The 25,272-nt window shown below is 35.9% G+C and overlaps 2 protein-coding genes and 1 long non-coding RNA gene across 3 annotated transcripts; all 3 read right to left on the bottom strand.

Annotated features, from left to right (window-relative positions):
- Positions 1-2,771: 2,771 nt before the first annotated feature.
- Positions 2,772-7,902, bottom strand: LOC147499683 (uncharacterized). Its single transcript, XM_086563516.1, has 4 exons — positions 7,666-7,902; positions 6,529-7,567; positions 5,726-6,475; positions 2,772-2,929 (listed from the first exon to the last, which is right to left on the bottom strand). The coding sequence occupies exons 1-4, from the start codon at positions 7,900-7,902 to the stop codon at positions 2,772-2,774; spliced, it is 2,184 nt and encodes a 727-aa protein (XP_086419642.1).
- Positions 7,903-8,390: 488 nt separating this feature from the next.
- On the bottom strand, positions 8,391-9,671 carry LOC147499682 (uncharacterized). Its single transcript, XR_015196402.1, has 3 exons — positions 9,560-9,671; positions 8,595-8,778; positions 8,391-8,486 (listed from the first exon to the last, which is right to left on the bottom strand). It is a non-coding gene; the product is annotated as an uncharacterized LOC147499682 (long non-coding RNA).
- An 8,582-nt stretch (positions 9,672-18,253) lies between these two features.
- Positions 18,254-18,733, bottom strand: LOC147499681 (uncharacterized). The gene has a single exon (XM_086563515.1). It carries the CDS (start codon positions 18,731-18,733, stop codon positions 18,254-18,256), a length of 480 nt encoding a protein of 159 aa, XP_086419641.1.
- Between the last annotated feature and the right edge of the window lie 6,539 nt (positions 18,734-25,272).

Genomic DNA, 25,272 nt, shown 5'->3' with positions numbered 1-25,272 from the left:
GCTTGGCTTTAGATTAAGACCTTTATATATACGTGTGTATGTGTATTAACTACTATGTGATATTTCAGTCTTTTACGATACACAACATTATGACACTTATACATCCATGAAATTAATAACGCGTAAACCAAAAATACTTGAATCAAGATATTCCTTCGTTATCTGAAATAATATATGTAATAAATTTCAATAATGCGTAAACAATTTACCGCACTCTTTTAGAACTCTCCACGCCTCAAGTTTTGGAATTGAGTTTTATGACTGTTGATGTCATATGTTAGGTGGGCATTTATTGAATGTGCCATAAATGGCCCGTTAGCATTATATATGGGTATTCATTGAATGTGCCATGAATGACCCGGGTATTCATTGAATGTGCCATGAATGACTAGATTCTTTGGACTGCCCTAGAGAGGAACTAAGGTATTAAGCCTTGGGTTAGTTGTATTCTTTGATTATCACGAGTGTTTGGGTTTACTTTTGAATACCTAATATAATATCTACATATGTTATATAGAAGTTCTAACTTTCTTTTGCAGGAGGGTAGGACTTAATAACATTTTGTGCAGGGACGCGGTCCTACTCTTATCCAAAAGTGGATATCAGTAAGTTTTAATTCAGTTACCTAGTTATAATAACGAGTTATGATAATGAGTTAATAGAATGGAAGTCTTGCTTGGGAAAACATTATGCCGATTAAAATGTTGGAACTACCTGTCTTCCAAGCTGTGAATGATTAAGTTATGGGATAATATAAAGTGATTGTTTGAATAATTAAAGTATGATAATATTTATATGTGGTTAGTCTACTCATACCAGCAAATTCCATTTTACTAACCCATATTTGCTTTGTTTTGGCAACGTGGGTGTGTTCTTGGGAACATAGGTGGAAGGCAGTGGAACCGCGGCGTTTGATTTGGGATTCTTGCCTGGAGCAGTCCGTTAGTTTTCTTTTAGGTCTGATTCTTATTGGAAGGATGTAATAACGTAGTTTTCTTTTCATATGACATGAGAATACGATGTTGAGGACCTGTTATTCTTAGAATGTTATATTGATGATTTTTGATGGAAGATAGTTGTATAAAGTAATAAAGAGAATTTTTGGAGATTATTTTTTATTGTTAAGATTCTTTATGATGTGGGTTTTAGGTTTTTACATGTGTTGTATCCATCCCGTCATAGCCTGGGTTTTTAGACAATTGAACCAAGTGATGTTTGAGATATTTATATTTCAAATATTCATTTTTTTATTGTTTAGAAATTCGGGCTGTGACAGTAAATGAGCATTAAGTTAATAAGTTCTTCCCGTATTTTCTGAGTTGCTTCTTTATGATTTAGCGTGTTCAGCTCCTGAGAAAGTACAGGCGGCGCTTTAGTTTAATCTGTTTCATTCTGTAGAGACGCAAGGGATTTTAATAGAAATGCATCCGTATTCTTAGCTCTAAAAAAAAAAAAAAATTCTGACTTTCGTTGGAATCTCGGAATGTGCAGAAGGTCCATTTGAAGAAATAGGTTTCTGAAGAATGCTTGTTGGTGGAGAATCATCATAAATCCCCTTAACAATTTGATGGGATGTTTCTGAAAGATGGAGTGTCTTCTGCTCTTGCAATGCTTTCGCTGAACCACAGAGGAACTCTGCTTCTTCTGGCGGGTCAAATGCTGATGGAGTCCCTTCTCTTCCATCTAACTTGTTTTCTAAAGATATGTAGGGTATGTAAGAGAAATCAATGAATGCACTTCAATATAGCTTATTATCAAAAAACAAATGTACTGCGCTTTTGTTTTCAGCCCTGGATTCTGGATCCTTGCAGTGATTATTAGATGTTGACGTCAGATCCTTTCTAAACTGAAAGCGAATACTGAAGTTGGCATCAGATGTTGATGTCAGACCGTACAATACTAAGCATCTGCTGAAGTTGGCGTCAGATCCTTATGGTGTACGAAGGGTGATCTCATTTAATTAGCTTATTCCCATGGTGGTATTGCATAATACATGATGCAATTACCCCTTGTTTACCTCGAGATTTGATTAGTGTTGCATGTATTTATTTGCATAGGAATACGTTAACAGTTTTTTGTAAGTAGTTAGCTCACTTAGAAAATTAAAAAAGCACCAGCTGAATAATCCATTCATCTGGTAAAAGAATCTGGATTCAAAGGAAGATACTAATGCTCTTCACAATGAGAAAGGTAGGGGAGAATTTTTGATTTCAGGTTCATTCCAATCAAAATATTTTAAGTTCTTATTTTCTTTATATTTATAATGATTTATCTTTATTGAGATAAGGAAGCCTAATATGGAAGTACAGCTTACATAATGTAAATTTTCACTCACATATTTTGCTACAGCTTCCCAATTGCTTTAGTTCCAATTCTCAATGCACTTACTATTTCTGTTGTAGCATTCGCGCTTTCCAGCAATATCATCTATAATTTAGAACACATAACAATATTCAAAAACCTGTTATAGTATTAAATAACTCCAAGCATTCCTAGAATCATAATTGGGTCATCCATGAAGTGAAAAATATGTTTTTGATCAGCTTTGGATAGAACTATTATGGGAAACTGAAATACTATCAGGGTACCTGATCATGGATGCGTAACTGAAAATTTCCAAGTTGTGAAACTTGTTGTTCCTAAAGTTTATTCTTCTTCAAACATTGTACAGCAGCTGGTCAACAGAAACCGTATGCCAAAATTCACAAATAGATTCCATATGTAACGGCATTCTTGAAGTTTTCGGCCCTATTTTTCTTGCTCATGTTTGACTATCGCACAACCTTAAGGTCTTTTTCCTTTGGCTGCCTAGAAGCGTCTAGTTCCTGGAGGCTTGTCTCGATTCTCTCAGTTTCTTCCCTATTCAGCTCCTTCTCTGCCACATTTGTGCTAACCAAAACAGTAGATAATAAATCCTTATAAAGTTTATCTAAAATAGAATATGAAAATAATGTAGGACTATAATTTAAGAGATAACTAAATAAACACGAACTTAGAAGTAAAAAGGACAGCTAATGTCTTAAATAAGTTAGGATTTGACCAATAATATAGTCTTGTACAGAGTTTGAGTACGTACTGATATTTTAGACTGACACCAAAGACACGAAGCACCATACTATGAGGTACTTCAGTTTCGAATAAGAATGGGTGTCTATGTTACATAGTAGATATTTACGGTAACTAGATTGTGTGCAAATTCTAAGAAAAGTGGAAGTGTCTGACATGCAGTTGCCCCTCCTCCTATATCTGGGCTTGGGAACAGCAACGCAAGAATGTAACTTGCATTGGCGGAGTAAAAAATGTTTTTAGTTAGTTGTGGATACCCTCCCTTTAATAGTTGAAATCAGGAATGGGTTGGCTTTGTGATAAGTGTACAGTAATGGCAAAGGTTAGGTCATTGGGAAATCGCTTTATCGTAAAAATAAAAGGTAAGCGTGCATGGACTTTAAAAAAAAACCTAATTAGCACTTGTTAATACAAATTAAAAAAGACAGCCATTGGAAGTTGCAACTGTGCCGAGAGTTTCCAAATCCTGTTGAAAAAGTTTTAGTTGTTTTTTTTTTGGGTTGGTGTGTGTGTGTGTGTGTGTGTGTGTTATCCCGATCTAACCCTGATGTTTTCTATGAATGGGGATAGTCAGGGGGATCATGCCTTTGACTCTCATCAATGTATTTCAAAATTCTATTGAACGGAGGATCATGGCTAAATAAGTTAAGCAAAAATATGTCTATATATATGTCATTAATTCAACTCTAAATCAGTTAAGAAAAAACAGATTAGCAAAAGGTCCACACAAAGCAAACACCCCAAGTGGAGGCACATAAATCTTCCAGGATAATATAGTTGCATAGTCTATTACTTGATACAATTTAACCCATGCTATAATGAATAATCATATCTCAATCAAGGCATCAGGACAGGGGAACTCCTGTTTCTGAGACAATGTAATTTTTTTTTTCAAAGCAGATTAGCAAGGTAACGTCCGAGGATGTGTGCACTATATTAATATTGGCAATCCTTTAAATATTAGTTGCCATCCCTAGCTTAAGGATGATGAAATGAGGTTTCCCTCTATACGACGAAAAAAGGATGTTTCTAGGACTCGTGTCTTTCATTGACAAACATGTAAGTCTGTAAAATAAATATATAGAGATATTTTTAGCGACATACAGCCTTAACGGAGTTCCCAAAGCTTTATAAGCAAAGTCAATGAGTTGGTGCAGCACTGTCATAGGCAAACTATGACATATTATGGATTTGGAGACCCCAACATATTAATTACTCTTTCCTCTTCTGCGAAGCAAAACTGGTTAAATTGCCTAAAGAAGATTCCATCTATTATTTTGCATTCTGTGCTAAAAAAATTCATGAAAATCTAGCACCTTGCATTTATATTTGTTGGCACTGCTTGCACGAAGCACACAGGCGTGGAAATCTAAAGGAATTTTCGACTTTAGGCTTTTGAGTTCATCGGGGAGTGGCACAATGATCTATTCCAATTGAGAAGGTTCCATGGATTCATATAAGATATAACCAAGACGACTAAATATTGTGAGAATTTATTCATTGAAAGAAGAGGGGGAGAATAATAAGTGCACCAACCTGACGTCCTCTTCTGCACAGTGCTATAGCTACTACAAAACATGTTTTGGTAGTATGTCTTGCCATGCAAACTTGTGTGGCTTCTTCACGAATAGTATCCAGTATCACTGCTGCATCTAGTGTACATCTATCAACCACACTTATTTTGAGTCACTCCTGCGAAAAAACAGAAAGATACGTCCTCAAAGCAAAAGTCCAAGAAAGGTGAAAACATTTCAAAAAAAGTAAGAGTAAAACTGAATAAACTATTCATGTATATGTTTTTTGTTTTAGCCATTAGTCGTGTGATTCCGACTTTGTACAATTATGAACATAGGAAAGCATAGTAATGTTGTTTTCCCTCCTCCTTTATCTGGGCTTGGGACCAGCAATGCAACAACGGTTTGCATTGGTGGAGCTAAAAACTTTTTTATATTAATTATGGTGATAGTCATGGGTTAAATGTTTTAAAAATGAGACGTATAGGAATAAATACATGCAATCTGCCACTGCTGAGCACACTACGTAAAGAGAGCACATTATATTTCATATAGTAAAAGCTAGGAAAAAAAAGTAGAAAAATAAATAATAAAACAGGGAAAAAGTAATAATGATACAAACTATCAAAGGAACTGCGTAGAATTTAAATATTAAGAATTCCTAGTGTCATTATCTAAAAGTAGTACATTATGGGAAGAAATATTATGTAGTCATGGGTGAAATCTAAACGTTAAGAAGACACATAGGAATCATTGCATACAATTAAATATAGAAGCTAGCAGAGGAATAAACAATATTTTCTTGCAATATTAATCACTCATATCATCATCTTCTGAAAGCAACACGTCACGATACACTATATTTCTGGTATAAGTTCCAACACGTCTATTTAAGGATCCATTTTTTACCAATATCTTAATGTTATTCCATGAAACACACCTTGACAACGCAACATATAGCTGCCCATGGGAGAAAACATGATCAGGAAGATATATACCTACGTTTCGAATAGTTTGTCCTTGTGATTTATTAATAGTTAAAGCAAAACTAAGTTTTATTGGAAATTGTTTTCTAGTAAAACTTAATGGCATCTGTTCATTGACATTTGGTTTTAGAGGTATACGCGGTATAAACTCTCTCTTACCTCTAAACTGTCCAGATGAAATCTCAGCATATATAGTATTATCATAAAAGCGTAGACAAATTAATCTTGTGCCATTACATAATCCTATACTTGGATTAATATTCCTAAGAAGCATGATTGGACAACCTTTTTTAAGAGTTAAACGATGCGGTGGCAGGCCTCCTGGTGCAATTGAATTTAAAAATTCTTGTTGATATAAGTTTTGAAGATCAAAGGAAACAATATCAAATGAGTAATAAGTCTTTTCTTCTCCTGGGAAAAGCCCTATCACCTTATTATTAAGTTTATCAACAATATCATTTCTCGGTGTTAAAATAGCTCTGTCAATAATGTAATTCTCATTACATCCATTAATACTTAATGAAGGATAAACAAAATCTATTAAATCATTTATTGATTGTTCACCACTCCAAGGCATGACAATATCATCAGGCAATCTAATCATATTATCGTCATCAATATATGGCTCATTACCATTGCCAATACGCAAAAGGAAATCAGCAAACATTGGATCAATTCTTGCACGCATATTTTGTGTTAAAGAAATTACCTCAACTTTTGTCCAAAACAATGACTTGACAACACATGCGTCAATCTCTTGAGCTTTAGTAGATTGCGGGACAACAGGAAGAGTCTGACGAAAATCACCACCAAGAACAATAACTTTTCCGCCAAAAGGGAGATTAGAGTCGGTGATATCTTTTAAGGTTCTATCTAAAGCTTCAAATGCATGTCTATGAGCCATAGTTCCTTCATCCCATATAAGTATATTTGCATAACACAAAAGCTTGGCAAGCGCAGACCGTTTAGAAATGTTACACATTGCATTGACAATGAATCAATATTTATCGGGATGCTAAATCTAGAATGTGCAGTTTTTCCCCCAGGTAATGCTATGGCTGCAATTCTCGATGACGCTGTTGCTATTGCAATATGGTTATCATTTCTTAGAGATGCAAGAAGTACTCTATATAAGAATGTTTTACCTGTTCCTCCTGGACCATCAATGAAAAAAATAGAATCTTGTTTCTGTTGAACAACCGAAACGATCTTATCAAAAGCCTGCTTTTGTTCAACATTAAGGTCCCCAAGCGCCATGAGGTCTTCATTAGGGATTTGTATAGATCTCTCCTCAATAATAAGCCGTGTTAATTCAATATCTCCATCAATGTCCCCAGTAATTTTTGGCAAATCAAAATCAGAAGTGCTTTTTTGTTTTTCAGACAAAATATGATCTAGGTCCTTTAGAAGACGATTAATGAATAATTCAGTATTACCATTTCTATCATTACGTGGAGCGTAGTCTTCAATCATAAATAGGTAGAATTCATCCCAAAGTTGTCTTACTCCACTTGGCTGACAGTAAATAAGAATGGTGGCAAACAATCTTCTTAAAGAAAAAGGCATATGTGTACTTGCAGCCTCTCTTAAACAACTTCTAATGTTGTCATTGTGCTCAAGCAAACCCCTTCTTTCAGTCGATTCTTTAAAAGTACCAACAGGCACACCATTAAATGTTAGCAAATCATTGAAGGAAGTGGGACCTCTCACATGTAACAATAACAGACGTAAATAATATTGTTCTCCTTCCATAGGAGAAACTGTGGCAATCCTTCCAATTGTTCTACGTTTATTACTTCTACGAACCCATTCTCTACGAGTGGAATTCCAATAAAAGTATTCGGGAAACTCTAAGTAAAGATATTGGCGCGCCTCCTCATTAATAAGATTGGTTTTGAAAAACTCAGTAAGCATGGTTTTCAATCTGTGTTCATCATCTAATATATCTTCAATAAGTTCACCACTATAATAAGAAACTTGTTGCCTATTTGGAAAATGTATCTGCAAGGCAACAACTGAAGGAAACATGCCATTTAAAGGAAACTTATACAATATAATCGCCAAAAAGCCTCAGGGGGGCAGATCCATCTGGCATTTACAAACTGTGAAATCTCATCCTCACTTGGATGTGGTGTAGTACTAACTCCAAATGACACTCGATCAGGTCCTTTAAAAACATATTTATACAAATATTTAACTGAAGTGATGCTTGAACAAATCTCAACATTAATATGACAGTTATATTTTAATAGCAAATAAGGATTGTACGGAACAACATTACGGTTGTCTAACGTGTATTTTCCTATACCAACATGCCTTCCATTATCACGTCTCATGTATGTAGCATACGAATCAATACCATGCGAAGTCGTAGGTGCAAATGACTTAGGAAATCCACTCCTACATCTACCATCTTTCATACAAACTGCGCTCCTATTAATAGTTCCACATGCATTATGTATCATATGATTTTTTACTGCACTATACAAATCAGGTTCAGTCTTGGGATCGGGAATTTCAGCAGAAACAATTTTTTCTATATCCTCAGGATTGTGTATTTTATCATTTTCATGTAGGATGATCAGAAAATGAGCATGAGGTAGGCCTCTTTTCTGAAATTCTATAACATGAACTTGTGCAATAACTCGACCCAAAATTTGTCTCTGAAACAAATCATGCTTAAGTTCTTCTAAAATAGAATGGAATGTTCTAGTAGCTAAATCAGGTCTATCTTGTGTACGTTGGCCAAATTCTGTTTCTCGAGTAATTGCATGCCAAGATGAGTTATACGTTACAATTATCAATAAATATGGTTTCCCATACCTCCTTACCAATGCCATTGCATCCTGATAGTGGCGATGCATATCCCGAGGGCTACCAATATGAGAAGGTGGGAGTATTATCCTTTTGCCAATGTTGCCTATTCATTATAAGTGAAAATTCTTAAGTTTTAAATAAATAAGCAATGTGAAATGAAGAAAATCAATGTGAAGATGATGTTATTATAGAGGCGAAAAATATAAGGTACCTGCATGTGTCTCCCCAGAGTTTAGTGCATCCTGAATGCCCTGGTACAACTCGGACCTAATAGTTTGCTGATTATCCCGATAAAATCTCATTTTCATCGTCTCAATTTTGACACACATGTCAACTATAAACTGTTGTAGAAGGCGACATCCCAAAAGAAACAATGAGACTTCAGAAGGCCGAATCTGAGTAGCAGTGAACATGAGAATTTAGAATTTGTAATACATGGGGCAATACTAATGAGCAAAAGACATCGTATACTTAAACTGTTGATATTCTCCAACAAAATCCTTGATAATTTGAAATTTAAAAACAAAAATCATTTCCAAAAGAATCATGCAAAAACATCATATGATTATAACAAATTAAATGATAAACCCAAGAACTCCAAAAACGGTTTTAAACCACTTGAGAGATATGAAACTGCGTTTTGCCTTAAATCCAACAAATTCCAAACAAATTCAATCCATATCTCAAAAAAAAAAAAAAAAAAATCAGTGTATACAAAGGCATATAAAAAAAAAAATTAAGAAAAAAAAAAGCTTTTTATAAGCAAATGTAATGAACTGAGGGAAATCGACGGAAAAAAGTGTCCTTTCTCTTCCACCGAACCCTTCCAGAACACATTTTCAGCATTTTTTTTTAAAGAGATTCTAATAGCAGGCAATGTATTTTAGAACATATCAACTTATTAAAACATTTTAAGTTAATTCTTTTTTGAAAAGTAAAGTCGTCAAATCATGTATATTCTTAAAATTATGACGAACCAATGAACATAGGTCGATTGAACGCCTCTCTTTCTTGATAGGAAGGATTCTAACAAATGAAAGTATTAAAAGTTAGTTGTCTAACAACAATAACATATACCACATAGTATTGTTAAAAAACCAAAATGTAGTAACCAACACAAACAAAATATCAAAGCGAAGCACATAGCTTATTTGGTTTTATGAAGTCTATACATACCTGCAAAATATACGCATAGTAACTGCGACAACTTATTCTTCTTGTATTGCTACGATGCACACCCAAGTCCCAACCATATTCACCAAAAGGCAACATTAAAGGATATTGTAACATATCATAATATCCAGCGGTATCTGGGATTTGCCGGAGTTGGCTGTTTATGTTTGAACAATAATATCTCTTGGTTCCAATCCTTCTGGATCATTATCTCCAATCAATATTGCAAATGACTGCGATGCCATTGGCAATGCATGATCCCGGCGATCAATTCTCAACTCTTTTATAATAAGGCGACAATTTTGCAAATCATCTCTTTGGCCGAGTTGTCTGAACACGCCGACAAAGGGGTTATTACAGTTGTCAAGGATATTTGTTAACGTAGATATAACATTCGTTCGCAAGGCTTGGTTTTCAGCATGCCGATTTTCTACCTCATGATCAATGTCGTAGATATACATCTGTAAATACCTTGGCCTTCTACCAGCTGTAGGCAGCAGACTTCCAATCCTATGATAAATAGACGCGCTTGCACAAAATGAGTATACGCCATCCCGTCCATTTGCAAGATCTTGATCAAAATCAACTCCCATTGAAGTAAATGCAAATATATGGTTGTACGAACGGATATTTTCTCTGGAATGTTGCCCAAGGTCAGTCCCATCACGAAACAGTTGAACTAATTCAGGTGGCGCCGTTGGTCTCGGTAGATTTATTCTTCCTTTTGAGCAACATATTTCAGCGGTTTCATGAACGAACTGTTTGGCTCCACAACTGCTACAAATTCTAGGCTGAGGTAAAATGTATGGTTCAAAGTCTTCAAGTTGAACAAAATTCCTGGCACATCTATAAAACCCAATGCTTATCCTTGAAGGTATTTGTGATCGAATTGGTGCTGATGTCGTAGGAGTGTTAACATCCTGATAATCTGCAGACATTGCAAACAGGCAGTTAACTCAGAAACTATGAAAAAATAAAAGTAGAAAACATAATGTCGTAGGAGTGTTAACATCCTGATAATCTGTAGACATTGTAAACAGGCAGTTGACTCAGAAACTATGATAAAATAAAAGCAGAAAACATAATTAAAGCAGAAACCTAATTGCACTAAAATGAGAAACCACAAAAAAAATCAAAATCAAAATACCTAATTGCATGCGATTGTTAGGAGTGTTTGTGTATCTAGCCTGTCGACGAATGTTGGTAAGACGCACACGCGCAGGGTGTGATGCTGAAACTGGAAAACAGTGAACGAGACAAATGATTGTCAATAAACAAAGACCTCCACCCACAAAGAGAATTTGATTAAAAAATTATGTTGTGTGAATACCTTCTGTATGAGTAGACGAATGTGGTGTTTGAAACCGCCTTTGATATCTATTTCTATCCCTAATACTACGCAGATGCCTTCTTCAAGTATCAGGCATTATTCGCATACACCCGATTAGCTAACTCATTTGTTAAAATCGAAACACAGGAACAAACACAAAAATGAAAATGATATAAAATAAACATACGAAATGCTCAAACTAAGAAGGGATGAGGTTAGAAAAAGACATGTGAAAAACTAACCTGATCCATTGCGTCAGTGCAATTCTTAAAAAAAAAAAGGAGATTGATAATAAGAGGTAGAGAAGAGAATATACAAAAGAGAATATAAAAAAATGAAATTGGAGTTCGTAATGGGAGTTAGTAATGGAGTTTAAAAAATGAAATTGGAGTTTGTAATGGAGTTTTTAATAGAAGGAAACAGAGATGGAGAAGTTAGAGATGGAGAAGGCAGAGATGGAAAATGGGGTTGAAACGGTGTCTTTTGGCTCGCTCATATTTTGAATGTAGAAGTTACCGTGTTTTTCCGTTGTTTTTTTTTGTTTTTAAGTTTGTTGTTGAAGGACAAACATACCCTTACACTTAATGCATTTCTAAAATTTGGTGGGTGAAACTTTTGGGTACCCTTTAGATTAAAAATCTTGGTATAAAAAGGAGAATACGGGGACTAATAACGGGGGCAAGTTTTCCCATTATATATAAGATTACTATATGATAATGATCATATATATAATATAATTCTGACATATACATATTTCCTAGCTTATATACATAATAGAACATTTGGTAAATTTATACAAAAAAAAAAAAAAAAAAAAAAAAAAAAAAAAAAAAAAAAAAAAAAAAAAAAAAAAAATCGTTATCATTCATTATCAATCAAATTTCCACTTAAAAAAAACATACATGTCAATGACTACCTTCTGACCTGAATGTTCGATCTTAGGCCCCCAGTGATAGCATATGATCCTTAACACCTTATATATTGCACATAATTTATCAAAAAAAATATATATTATAAGTTTTCAAAAACCAAATTTATGTCCCACTTATTACATGAATTAATAATAAATATAATTAGAAAATTAATAACTGTAACTTTATTCATTAATTAATATACATTGTTATTTACCAATTAATTAAAATCATTTAATTAATGGATTTTGTCTCATCCCAAAAGGGTATTATATTATCGAGGTTCTATTGTAATTGAGTCTATGAGTTGAGAGCTTTGAACCTGGGTGAAAATGTTGATGAAGAAGAGAATTTGAGGAGTACTAGAGTAATTGTTATGATAAAATGTATGTAAATATCACGGTATTTTTTAAATATCAAGATATCATGATTATATTACGATATTTGAGGATATTCCAACGATAATTGCACTTGAGGCATTTGAATATCTCAAATTGATATCCTGAATATTATCATATATTTTTATGAAAACTCAATACATATCGCGATATTTTGTACTATGTTTGCAAGTACCCGTTGCTTATAGTTATGACTTAGTGAGTTACAAAAAATTGGTTGTTTATATTTTCATTAGAGCCTAGTGTTGTAGTGATGATTCTCCCTCTAATGACCATACTCTTAAAAAGGTTTGTAACTACTCTTTGAAGTTTAATCAACATTGTAGGGGTCTGTCTCAACCCTATAACTTTTTCAAAAATAAAATAAATAAATAAAAATAGTCTAAAATGTCACATTTTGTGAAATACATTGATTTGCTAAGTTTTATTAGTTAGCTCCCCTTATTGGCGATAATTTCCAATACATCACGATTTTTATGAAAGTTTACAAGGATTTCAATGATTCGAGACCTCATTTTACTAATCTTATATACTTTGTATTAGGGGTGGAAATGGGTCGTGTTGGGTCGGATTCGTGTCGTGTCATACTCGGGTCACGTGTTAGGAGAGCAAACCCAAACCCGACCCAATTACTAATCGTGTCAAGTTTGTCAAACCCAAACCCAACCCGCATATATAACGGGTTATCCAACGGGTGACCCGCTAAGCCGGGTCAATTTCGGATCGGGTTAACAGATAACCCGTAAGTTCTATTTTTTTTTTCTTTTGGATAAAGAATATTTATTAATCTAAATAATAAAAGAACTTACAAAAGTGCGCAGAGTTGTTGAAGCACATGCATCTGCTAAACGCCTGAACCAAACAAGTGAAACAACCTATTAGCCAAACAAAAAACATAACCAAACTAGAAACAACAACCATGCATGTCCAGTTTATCCACTTTGCTACCTCGTGGGCAAACCTATTATTAAATAAATGCAAATATTATTGTGACTTTGACGGCTTCATTGTTCTCTTTATATAATTGAGACTAGGGTAAGGGTTCAATGTTAATGTACGTGATAATATATTTTATTGAATGAATCTATAATATTCTATATGCTGGATTGCCAGCTTATCCTTCTAAATCTAGTTGATCATTTTCTATTTAGTATTTTCTTGGTACTTGTTAATGACGGACCCCAATTTGTGTTGGGCGGACTCCCACCAAAAAAACGATTATTACAAGTTTGCCATTAGTTTCAAAAAATCTAAAAAAAAAAACAATTATTACAAATATGCCATTGGTCCAAAAAATTGAATTCGAAACCCCAAACTTAAACGACCCGGCTAGGTCGTTTGGACTAAATCCCAAACGCGACTTGCCACACCGCGTTGGGACTTAGTCCAAAACCACCTTTTCGTTTTGAAAGTCCCAAACGACTTGACCACACCCGTTTGGAACTTAGTCAAAAACGACCCGGCCACACCGTTAAGAGCCCAAAAAACAGAACTTTGAATTTTTTTTCAAAGTTCAAATCCCAAACGGCATGACCACACCGTGCGATCGAGTCCAAAACGATGTGGCCATGTCGTTTGGGATTTGGACTTAGAAAAAAATGGTCACACCATTTGGACGTAGAAAAATCCCAAACGACATGGCCACACCGTTTGGAGTAAGTCTCCAACGATATGGCCACACCGTTTGGACTTAGTCCAAAACGACGGCCGATGTATGTCGTTTGGGATTTGAACTTTGAAAAAATATATAGTTACGTGTTTTGGGCTCTTGACCGGGTGTGGCGGATCGTTGACTAAGTCCCAAACGACTGACAACCGTTTGGGACTTAGTCCAAACGACCGCCACACCTAAGTCCCAAAACGTGTGGCCAAGTCGCCCGGGACTTAGTCCGAACGACCTAAGCCGGCGTTTAAGTTTGGGGTTTGAATTCAAATTTTTGGACCAATAGCATACTTGTAATAATTGTTTTTTTTTTAGATTTTTTGAAACTAATGGCAAACTTGTAATAATTGTTTTTTTGGTGGGAGTCCGCCCAACACAAATTGGGGTCCGTCAGTAATAGGACCCATTTTCTTTTAGGTAATTGGGATTATGAGATTTAATAAAATTCGGAAACATATATGTTTAAGGACTTAAAACAGGTCATACAGGTCACGGGTTGATGACCCGACCCATTGGACCTGGGAACTAATCGGGTATACTAGCAGGTTACTCGGGTTAACATGTGTGACCCTAACCCAACCCATTTATTTGACGGGTTTGGCGGGTCAACCCTTAAATGACCCAAAAGCCTTTTTTTCCAACCCAAACCCGCTAATTTTGTGTCGGGTTAGCGGGTCGTGTACAAAACTGCCACCCCTACTTGGTATCTACAAAAAAATATTTAGAAATGGCTCATCCGATATATTGAACTGGCACGATATTTTGTACTATACTATAAACAAACAACATTAATCTGAATCATAATTTTCCATGAGAATGATCCAATGTCAATGGACATGAACCACCGAAAAATCATTTCGTGGCGGTAATTGAAATTCTATACTCTCAAACTATAAGGTTCAACTAACCGTGAATAACTGCTTTAAAAAAAATAGAAAGTTGCTAATGAGTGGTGGTAGATTTGGCAATGTAGTAATGTTAAAACAATTTAATTATTGGTATGTCAATAAGTTGCCCAAAAATGATGATTGACAATTAACACCAAATCTTCAAAAATCAAGGTTTTCTTGAAAAAATCCATAGGCTGTAAGCAGATTTTTTCCAAATTATTCATCATATTTATATATGGATGTTTTACAGGTGACATGAATGAGAGAAATTTGATTCCCAATTATATCTTGTATGGAGAAATGCACATTAAAATTTAACCATATTTGTATGTCATTTTTCGGAAGCTAATTGAATGTCGTTCCTTTCCTAAGAGATCAACAATCATGGTATTCTATATAAGAAAGGGAGCTCAAAGCGACTATTGGTAGCAAGAGCATCTCAAGTCATTCTTGATTCTTCTTCTGCTTTCTGTTCCTCTAAGCTATTCGGTAAGTAGTATATCTTCTTTTTCTGCTTTATGTTTATTAGGAATCTAACATATATTGGAATGCTAGTCCACTAGGCCGCCATGGTTGGAACTAAAAAAGCGATATGAGCCCAATGGTCAGGTCCATCAAAGGGGCGAGATAGGATGATCAATTTGGGCAGTGTGGCTTACGGCAAAACTGTTAGGGTCTTAGGGCACGGAGTATTGAGTTGGGTTTGTTTTAACTTTTGTCTTTTAGAAATATTTTTGTATGCATCCAGTTGGTGTCAAAACTCAAAACTATCATTTGGAAGACACTCATCCCAACAGAAGATAGAAATGTAAGACACTCACAATGCGGAATCTTGTGTAGAATTCCCATTGATAGTAGAATGAATATATTTATTAATTTTTGGTAATTACAAATGAATTGTGTTTAAGAATTCCCACTTTGAATATCTGGTGTAAGATTACTTATTTGAATACTCAATTTTTGTTCCCTTTGGGGATGGTTATATGAATTCCACCTAGCTTATACGTAGCTTATAGTAACTCCAAATGAATAACCTAACCACCAGTAAACATGGACGTACAAGATGAATTGAGTGATAATTTTTAGTGGAGATATTCTTTCTCTAAAGGAGAACACCCCAACAAAAAAATTAGTACATCAATTGAATAAATTTAACCTTGACAAAAGTTGTTTCGAAAAATCTAGGTGTTGGAATAACATTTTAAACAATTTTTGAAGAGATTATACATCTTCAAATGAGATGATTTTTCATGAAGATAATCTCTATTGTATTGGGAACACCTCCACCAAAATTTGGATTTTTTTTATTTTTTATGGTAACCAAAATTCGGCTTCTTCATTGGCTTCTTTATTGGCTTTAGTGGTGGAGTTTTTTTATGGTCACTTTAAGTGATGTTTTATATTAATTACCCTAGCTAGGCCCTCGAACTTAAGCCACTCAAATACTAGTAACCACCTAACCAGTTAAAAACTAAAAACGACTAGTAGCATAAATTACAAAATTAATCGATTTAGCATAAATTCTGATTTACTTTTTTATTATTAAATCTTATGCATTACTGCAATACCAAATGAGTCTGCTAGTGAAAATGTTAGTTGGTGAAGAGTAAATTGTAATTTCTACAAAAGGAAGATCAAGATTGAAATGCTTAATGTTCTTATAATTTATGATTATATTGATCAATTTGCTGACAGTGGCTTGTTGGTTAGATCGAACAATCTAGCGACACAAAGATAATGGAACGTACTTGGGCAAAGTCGATCATGGCCATGATTATAATTATATCTCAGCAGATAAGCACTATAAGTAAGTTCAGTACTAAACTAATTTCACTTTTATCCAGCAGTAATTACATTTTTTTTTTTAAAGCTAGATATTAAGCCCTGTAAATATACATACTGAACAGTTCACTTAATCTCCAAGCTCCAATGGTGCAGCGTAACACATTGTACAGAGAGAGAAAAATAGACCTCATATGATTTTCATCTGTAATGAATAATGATTAATGCAACGTATCCAAGGTCCAAACTGTATCACTTTATCACAAAATAAGAACATTAACAATACTCTAACAACAATACGAGTTTTTATTATTTTTCTTTCGCTGACCCTACTGGACAGCTAACCAGATCATAAGTTCGGGGTTTCGGGCTGGATTGCGGCGATTTAAATCTGTCCTAAAATATCTCCTAAAGACCATGTGTTATAAGAGGGTCTTATAAAATGGTCTTATAAAGTGATTTGTTTTTCATTTTAAGTTATTCTTATAAGCGCTTGTAAAAATAGAAAAAACAAATACATGACATCTTATAGATGGTTATTTGACAAATATAACCCTACTTTACATCACATTTAACTTGAATAGATTAATTTGAAACAAGCGTATAGTTTGATTTTCGATTTCAAATCAATTTTGATAATTAGAATATCGATTTTAGGAAAATATTTTAATTGGCGGTAGTGGTAATGGAGGTGATGATATTGGTCTTAATAGTACGGTGGTGGTGGTAGTAGAAATAGTGGATGTCTTAATAGTACTGTGGTGGTGGTGGTGATAGTCTTAATAGTACGGTGGTAGTGGTGGTGGTGGTAGTGGTGGTAGTGGATGTGATGATATTGGTCTTAATAACACGGTGGTAGTGATGGTGGTGGTGATAGTTATAGAAGTAGTGGTGGTTTTAATAGTACGGTGGTGGTGGTGGTGATAGTTTTAATAGTACAGTGGTAGTGATGGTGGAGGTAGTGATGGTGGTGGTGGTAGTAGTAGAAGTGGTGGTGGTTTTAATAGTACGGTGGTGGTGGTGGTGGTGATAGTTTTAATAGTACGGTGGTGGTAGTGGTGGTGGAGGTAGTGATGGTGGTGGTGGTAGTAGTAGAAGTGGTGGTGGTTTTAATTGCACGGTGATGATGGTGGTGATAGTCTTAATAGTACGGTGGTAGTGGTGATGGAGGTGATGATGGTGGTGGTAGTGGTGGTGGTGATGATGGTGGTGGTTTTAATAGTTTGGTGGTGGTGGTGGTGGTAGCCGGTGGTGTTTAGGGCAATGAAGTTATTTGGAGAAGAAGATAATGAAAAGGGAAGAAGAGAGAAATGAGGCTAGGGGTATATGGACAGGGGTGTTTGAGTTATTTTTCAAGTTATAAGACTTATAGAATTGAAGTAGATTCAATTTTAGTACTTATAGAATTGGAGCCTCTTATAAAACATTTCTAGTAGAATGCCTCTTATAAGAGGCAAAAAACAAACCAAAAAAATGTCCAAAATCAATGGGCCACATCTTATAAGATGTTATAAGACATCAAGGTCTTATAAGAGGCAAAAACAAATGGCCCTAAAGAATGTAGTTTTGTGATATAACTTGGTCTTGTATAGCTCCATAACGTGTATTTTGGAATGAGTGTTGCACCCTTCTTTGCTGCCGTATCCGCTCCGAAATTGGCTTCTCTATATATGTGAGAAATGTGTCAATAGTCAAACTTATGAATAGCTCTCTTCCACCTAGCTTACACTTTCCAAGGAATTGTGCCTTTTCCGAAGGCCAAGACTGCAGACTTTGAATCAAATTCTACCCATAGTTGTTTCCAGTTCTTACCTCCAGCCACTTCAGCTGCCAGTACAATGGTTGTACATTCAGCCTCATAGCTTGTAGTCATCCCCATTCCATGGGCTAGAACTCCCAGCAACTCTGCATTGTTTCCTCTGAATATTACTCTTGCACCACCAAGACTTGGGTTGCCAAGAGCCGAACCGTCAGTGTTTGCTTTCACAAACCCTATTAGTGGAGGGTTCCATGATGCTTTACTAATTCTTGTTGTTGCCCTCACCCTTCCTTTGATGTTTAAAAAGTGAAGAATAGATAAGTTTTCCACCGAGTTGTACATGTGGCCAGTAGACACCAGACCAGCAACTTTAATACCCTTGATGACCTCCTTCTTTAACCTCCATTTATTCAGTTTGTCATCGATCATCAAAGTATATTCCATTCCTAGTTTTCCATATTTGTGCCATAAGATGGATTGCATCTGCATTCCAGAGTTCCTTTCTAATAGGGCTCAAGTCGATCGATGCTCTCATGATGCCTTGAAGGTTCCAGCTAGGAGGAGAGACTTTGAGCATGTCAGCAAGCCAAACCCATAGGTTCTTAATTATGTTACATTCCCATAGCATATGAACAATGTTTTCCTCATTCTTGTCGCAAAATCTGCATTTTGAAGCAAGAGGTATACCTTTCCTCTTAACTAACTCTATCATCCGTTGGGACTGCCTTTTGGAGCAGTTTCCATACTAAGCCAGCTGCCCTCGGGTGTATGTGCTTTGACCAAATCCATTTGTGCCAATTAACCATGTTTTCTCTTTTCCTGACAGCATCATATGCTTCTTTAACTGTGAATTTCCCATCCTTAGCAGACTTCCAAATTTTAGTATCATGTGTTTCACCTGAAGGGGGCAGTAACAAGGTAACATCAATACCAGCTCTTGTAAGAACTGCAGAGGCTTGAGGTGGAATTGCCCAGTTGTTATCAATGATAATGTCGGAAACTCTTGCTGTAAATTCCTTCCAATTCATCCCTTGGACTCTATCAGCCACTGCAATGTCCGACCAGTCATTTTGCCATAGCTTGATATCTCTCCCTTGTCCTACAATCCAACTCAAGTGGGGAGACATTTCTTGAAGAGCCCACTGAAGCCCAGGCCATACTAAAGATTTTTTGTAGTAGGAGATCCAATCTCTTGACCTTATAGTGAATTTGCTCAACATGTACTTACTCCATTCAGTTTTACCATCTAGGAAAGACCAGGCAAGCTTCATAAGAAGAGATAAGTTTATTTCTCTAAGCTTCCTTAGCCCCAGGTCACCCTCTTCTCGAGGCTTGCAAACTTTTTCCCACTTGAGAGTAATACCCTTTCTTACAGTAGGGTCCCCCGACCATATGAAGTTCCTTATTGCATCTTCACAATCTTTGATGCATTTTGAAGGCCATTTATAAACTGACATGTTGTAGACTGGAAGACTGTTTAAAATGGATTGAGCAATGACAACTCTACCTTGAAAGGATAGCATTCGACCTGCCCACCCGCTTGCTCTTTTCTTTACCTTCTCCACTAGCACCTGAATGTCACCTCTAGTAATTTTGCCTTTGAAAATGGGAGCACCTAAATATTTCTCAGGCAGAGTTCCTTCTTGAAACCCAAAGAGAGTTGACACTCTTTGTTTCTTCGCTATAGGCATAGCCTCCATGAAAATCTTGCTCTTTGAAGAATTGAAAAACTGACCAGCTGAGCAATGAGCACTGATAAGAGATAAGCATCTTCTTCAAGAGTCTAAGACCCCTTATATCCCCATTTAGTCATTTACAAAGATGAAAATGTCATCTGCCAATTGTTAAGTACATGTGATGATCCAGTCTAGTCCATTCGAATCCAGAAAGCAATTCCAATCCTTACATTTGGTATTTTTGGCGATGATAATGAAAATGATAGGATGTTTTTTTCAGAATTTTTTCGTAGTTCCCGCATCGTTGTAAAAATTTTAGGTTTTGTATTTTTTATACTATGGATGCGCTTAATTTAGTTTGAAAATGCTAATATAACCTTTTAAATTCTAATCACCAACGCTGCAGATGCAGAGGCAGTTCTTGGCATCAACTATGGATTGCTAGGGGACAATCTACCGGCCCCAAAGGATGTAATTAAACTCATCAGGGAAAAGGGAATAAAAGGTGTCAGGATTTTTGAACCAAATCATGAAGTCCTAGAAGCATTAAGAGGTAACGACATCATAGTATCCGTGGGGGTTAAAAATGGTGATCTAGTAAATCTTGCGCAGAGTAGAGAAGCTGCAGATAATTGGATTCAAGAAAATTATGTTCCCTACTACAAGGATGTATTCATTGACTATATCACAGTCGGAAATGAAGTGATCCCTGGACCCTATGCCCAATACGTGTTTCCTGCCATACGAAACTTAGATGCAAGTTTTCGAGCAGCTGGGCTATATGAGAATATCAAGATTACTACAGTGGTCCCAACTAACGTTCTTGGCACCTCATATCCTCCATCGAGTGGAGCTTTCTCAAATGAATCAGCCAGTTTCATGAGTGATATTATTAAATACCTGACCTCGGAAGTTAGCCCTATCATGGTCAATGTATACCCATATTTTGCGCTGGTCTCTGATCCTACAAAAATTAGTTTGGATTATGCTTTATTCCAATCACCAACTCCAATTTTTATGGATCAAGGCTTAGCTTATTACAACCTATATGACGCCATGTTAGATGCATTTTTAGCGGCGGCGTATCGGGTGACAGGTGGCAAAGATGTAGCCATTGTTGTTTCCGAAACTGGTTGGCCTAGTGCTGGTAATCCAACCTATGCAACTATCGATAATGCAAGAATTTATAACAACAATCTCAAAAAGGCTTTTAGAAAAGGAACACCAAGAACACCTGGGCTTGCGAGAGATACATTCATTTTCGCTATGTTTAATGAGGACCTCAAACCTCAGGGTGTTGAGCAGAACTTTGGCAGCTTCTATCCGAACATGAAACCTGTTTACCCCTTATGGTAAAGGTCATTCATACTTATTCATGTTACTAAACCATCGGAGTATATTAGCTTAATTTGTTGCATCTGCAATGTAATAATATTGAACTCTGGCCCTGTTTAATGAATTATTTCAATATTGAACTCTGACCCTTTTTTTTTCACTCTTCCTTATCAACATCATGTATCATTAGCTTCAAAGGCATCAAGATGTTCGTTCTGTTTCATCCATTATGGGTGAATATTTGACTTGACTTTCACACATCTCAGTGTCCCTTTAATAATATTTGTTATCACGTTTACTGTAGTACTTTCTATGTAGGAGGCAGGTCTAAAGATACCATCTATGTATTTTCCTTCGCGATGTTTAAAAAAACATCCGAAGCTCAGCAGTTGCAGCGGAATGTTGGCAATTATGTTTGTGGTTCTATAACTTGTCTAACTTGGCATATATTGCAAAGTTTTTTGTTTTGTTTTTGTAGAACAAAATTGTAGTTTGAACTGGTGAAAGATCGACATATTTTCATTTCTGTCCAGCATTTCAGATTTACGACTCAATGAGAGCTTCCAGCAGTAACTTACTTTGAACAAAATAAATTGATTCAAATCATAATTTTTGGCGACGATGATCCAATGTCACGGACATAAGCTAGCATGCCAAAAATTCCTTTGTTTCCAAATGTCTAAACTTTCTGCAAAAAGGATGAAAATTCAATGGAAAGTTAATGGCCTGGCTTATAAAAATTGAAAAGTTCCTTTAATTGTGAAGCAGATTCGCGAGGTGGTATATGCCACATGCCAGTAAGTAGGCCCAAATAATGATATAGATTCCCTTCAACTAAATGAGTAAGCTCATTACTGACTTGTTATATAGATGGAATGCATTAGTGAAACTGATTTCAAATCTGTTGTGAGGAGAAACGTGGATTTGAATTAGCCTTATTTGGTAAGCTGATTATATTTCCTTTATTTCCTAAGCAAGTCAACCCTCATTGTATTGGTATATATGAGAGGGCTCAAAGTGACTAGTGGTAGCAAGAACATCTCAAGTCATTTCTGCTTTCTGGTCCTCAAATTCATCAAACTATTTGGAATATCCAAAGAAGATGAGGCATACTAGTTGTGAAAGATGGATCTTTGTCACACTCATTGTTCTGACGTACCAAATGGTCTTCACTGGTAAAACCTCCGTAATTTGCTCTCTTGAGCAGTTGAGCCTATAGCATTTACCATGTTTGCTAAGTTGAGCCAATTTCTTGCAATTTCAAAATTTTGCTCCATTAGATGTTAAAACCTCGGGCCAAATTATATTTTACACAAAAAGCCCAAACTGTGCTTAGCTACTTAGCTACTTAGCTCGATCTGTTAAATAGCTTGGGGCCTGGATTGGGTTGATTCCGAATCTGGTTGACCTGATGAAATATTTCCTTGACGATTGTTTTCTCTTACATTTTTTCGTATTTTGCCAATTGTTTTTTGTATAAAAGGCGAATTAAATTACTTATATTCTAATTGACAATGCTGCAGATGCTACCAAAAGAAGAGATGGTACAATTATTGGTGTCAACTATGGGTTGCTAGGGAACAATCTACCACCCCCAAAGGAAGTAATAAAACTCATCACGAAAAAGGGAATTCAAGGTGTCAGGATTTACGAACCAAATCACGAAGTCTTAGAAGCATTAAGAGGTACCGGCCTAATAGTCGCGGTAGGCGTTAAACATGTAGATTTGCCAGATCTTGCAGGGAGCACGGAAGCTGCGAATAAATGGATTCAAGCAAACTATGTTCCTTATTACGAGGACGTATTCATCGAGTATATCTCAGTTGGCAATGAAGCGATACCTGGACCCTATGCCAAATACGTGTTTCCTGCAATGCAAAATTTGGATGCAAGTTTTCGAGCAGCTGGGTTATATGAGTCTGTCCATATTAGTACTACAGTCTCATCTCAAGTTCTTGCCAACTCATATCCTCCTTCAAATGCAATTTTCGCATACAATTCCGCTTACTATATGAATGAGATTACGAAATTCCTTGGCACGAACGAATTCCCTCTCATGATCAATGTCTACCCGTACTTTGCCTTGGACGCTGATCCTAAGAACGTTGGATTGAAGTATGCAATATTCGAATCAGAAACTCCTGTCTTTTATGATCAAGGCCTCCCATATTATAACCTCTATGCAGCTATGATAGATGCATTCGTAGCAGCCATGTGGAAACCGACAGAAGGCCGACCTGTAGACATTGTTGTAGCCGAAACTGGTTGGCCTAGTGCTGGTAATTCACGCTTCGCAAGTGTAGAATTGGCAAGAATATATAACAACCATATTAAAAACTTTTCACAAAAGGGGACTACTCCAAAATACTCCAGGTATCCCATGGACACGTATATTTTTGCCTTGTTTAATGAGAACCTAAAACCAGAGGGTGTTGAGCAGAACTTTGGCAATTTTTATCCTAGTATGGAGCCTGTGTACCCCTTATGGTAAGGATCATGCATCTCTAGCATGTGGATTGTAATAATATTGAAATGAACTGAAATATTTCAAAGATTTTCATTCTTTTTTCATGTTTGTGAAATGTTCTGTAGTATTAGATACTAGTGAATGTCCGTGCTAGTTGACACAATACTTGTGCCTTGTTTTTCTTTTTATTTTGATGGGGAAATTCCCCCCCTAAGTACACAAAAAAAAATCAATTTGGGGAGACCCTAATTTCCCATTTAGTGGGGGTGGGGATCCCTAATTGGCTCATCTAGTGGGTGGGGATGGTAATACTCGTTAACCCTCGTAAAATAACTCCCAAAAGACGATCTCCATTGGTAGCAGGCCGGATCAGATCGATGTTATTACTTATTTCACACGCACATTCAAGTGAGCTTATCAGAATCTTACATATGCATGTCATTTTCCGTAAACCAACTCATGGCACTTACTGCTTGCATACCAACTCATGTGGAAAGCAGGCTGTGTGGGTCATACCAAATATAATGATCGAAATTGTTTTCAGTGCTACTACACAGAACCTAAAAGTACAAACCATAAAACGTTTGCAGAGATACGACCATGAATCGAACTAGTCATCAATTGGATTGGAAAGATGTTACAAAGCAATTTCTTCGTAAAATTGCAATGTGCAAACAGTGATGTAAAAGGCCCGATTGATTTCAACAATTTATTTTGCAAGTATATGGCTACCCTCATGGATACGTGCATCCAAAACAAAATGTGCGATGATATAATTTGGTACCTTTTAACTTTCTTTCTTGGTTTCAAACCAGAATTTTTCTAAAACATTTTTATGGACAGAGATAAAATGGTGTCAGGTTTAAAGAATAATTTGATATTTAGTTTTCCCGTATAATCAATTTGCTTAAAAAGGGTGCATTGTCACCGGGGATGTCTTAAACCAAGGTTGCAGAATGCAACACTAAATGGGGTTCATTTCTTACAACAATTTTAGTTTTGCACAATTGATTTATCTGGGACTATATAGGTAAAAAATATTATAATTCCTAGACAACATTACTATTCAATTTATCTGAGAAAAGTAATTTAGCAAATTGACTTGCAAATTGTCATAGATTCAACTCAAATCCCAGAGGCTTGGGAGGATTAGTTCTCGAGTCATGTATGCCAAGTGCTCTTGAAAGTTACATTGCAAAAGAAAGTTCATCCGTGAGTCTTGGATCAAAACACACAGATTTATTGTACATGGCACTTAAATTATGATAAAGCAACTAATTAAGCTCAAACCCCAATTCATTATTTTTTTTTTGGGCTCCCAAGGTGCTCTATAAGAAAGCTTCAATAATACACATCATCTTTCAATGTTCACTTTAATAACCCAAGACTTAAAATGAAGTTCAAATGATTGACTGACTCAGAAATATGTTGTTCTTAAACTATGATGAAAAATGTACCGATCTTATGCTTCCCGACTGACTCCCAATGTGAAGGCACCCATTCAA

This window comes from Coptis chinensis, chromosome 5 (assembly GCF_015680905.1).
Source record: "Coptis chinensis isolate HL-2020 chromosome 5, ASM1568090v1, whole genome shotgun sequence".
NCBI classification, from domain to species: domain Eukaryota; kingdom Viridiplantae; phylum Streptophyta; class Magnoliopsida; order Ranunculales; family Ranunculaceae; genus Coptis; species Coptis chinensis.
The sequence above is the reverse complement of the archived record's forward strand: the minus strand, read 5'-3'. Positions and strand labels throughout refer to the sequence as shown.

What these genes read in the sequence shown, in the direction of transcription:
- LOC147499683 (XM_086563516.1), bottom strand. Translation starts at nt 7,902, where the DNA reads ATGAGACGTGATAATGGAAGGCATGTTGGTATAGGAAAATACACGTTA. An exon ending in ATGTGTAACATTTCTAAACG is followed by an intron (nt 6,476 to 6,528) that starts GTCTGCGCTTGC and finishes TATGGGATGAAG; the next exon opens with GAACTATGGCTCATAGACAT. An exon ending in TTCATCTGGACAGTTTAGAG is followed by an intron (nt 2,930 to 5,725) that starts GTAAGAGAGAGT and finishes ATTCTATTTTAG; the next exon opens with ATAAACTTTATAAGGATTTA.
- LOC147499681 (XM_086563515.1), bottom strand. Translation starts at nt 18,733, where the DNA reads ATGGAATATACTTTGATGATCGATGACAAACTGAATAAATGGAGGTTA.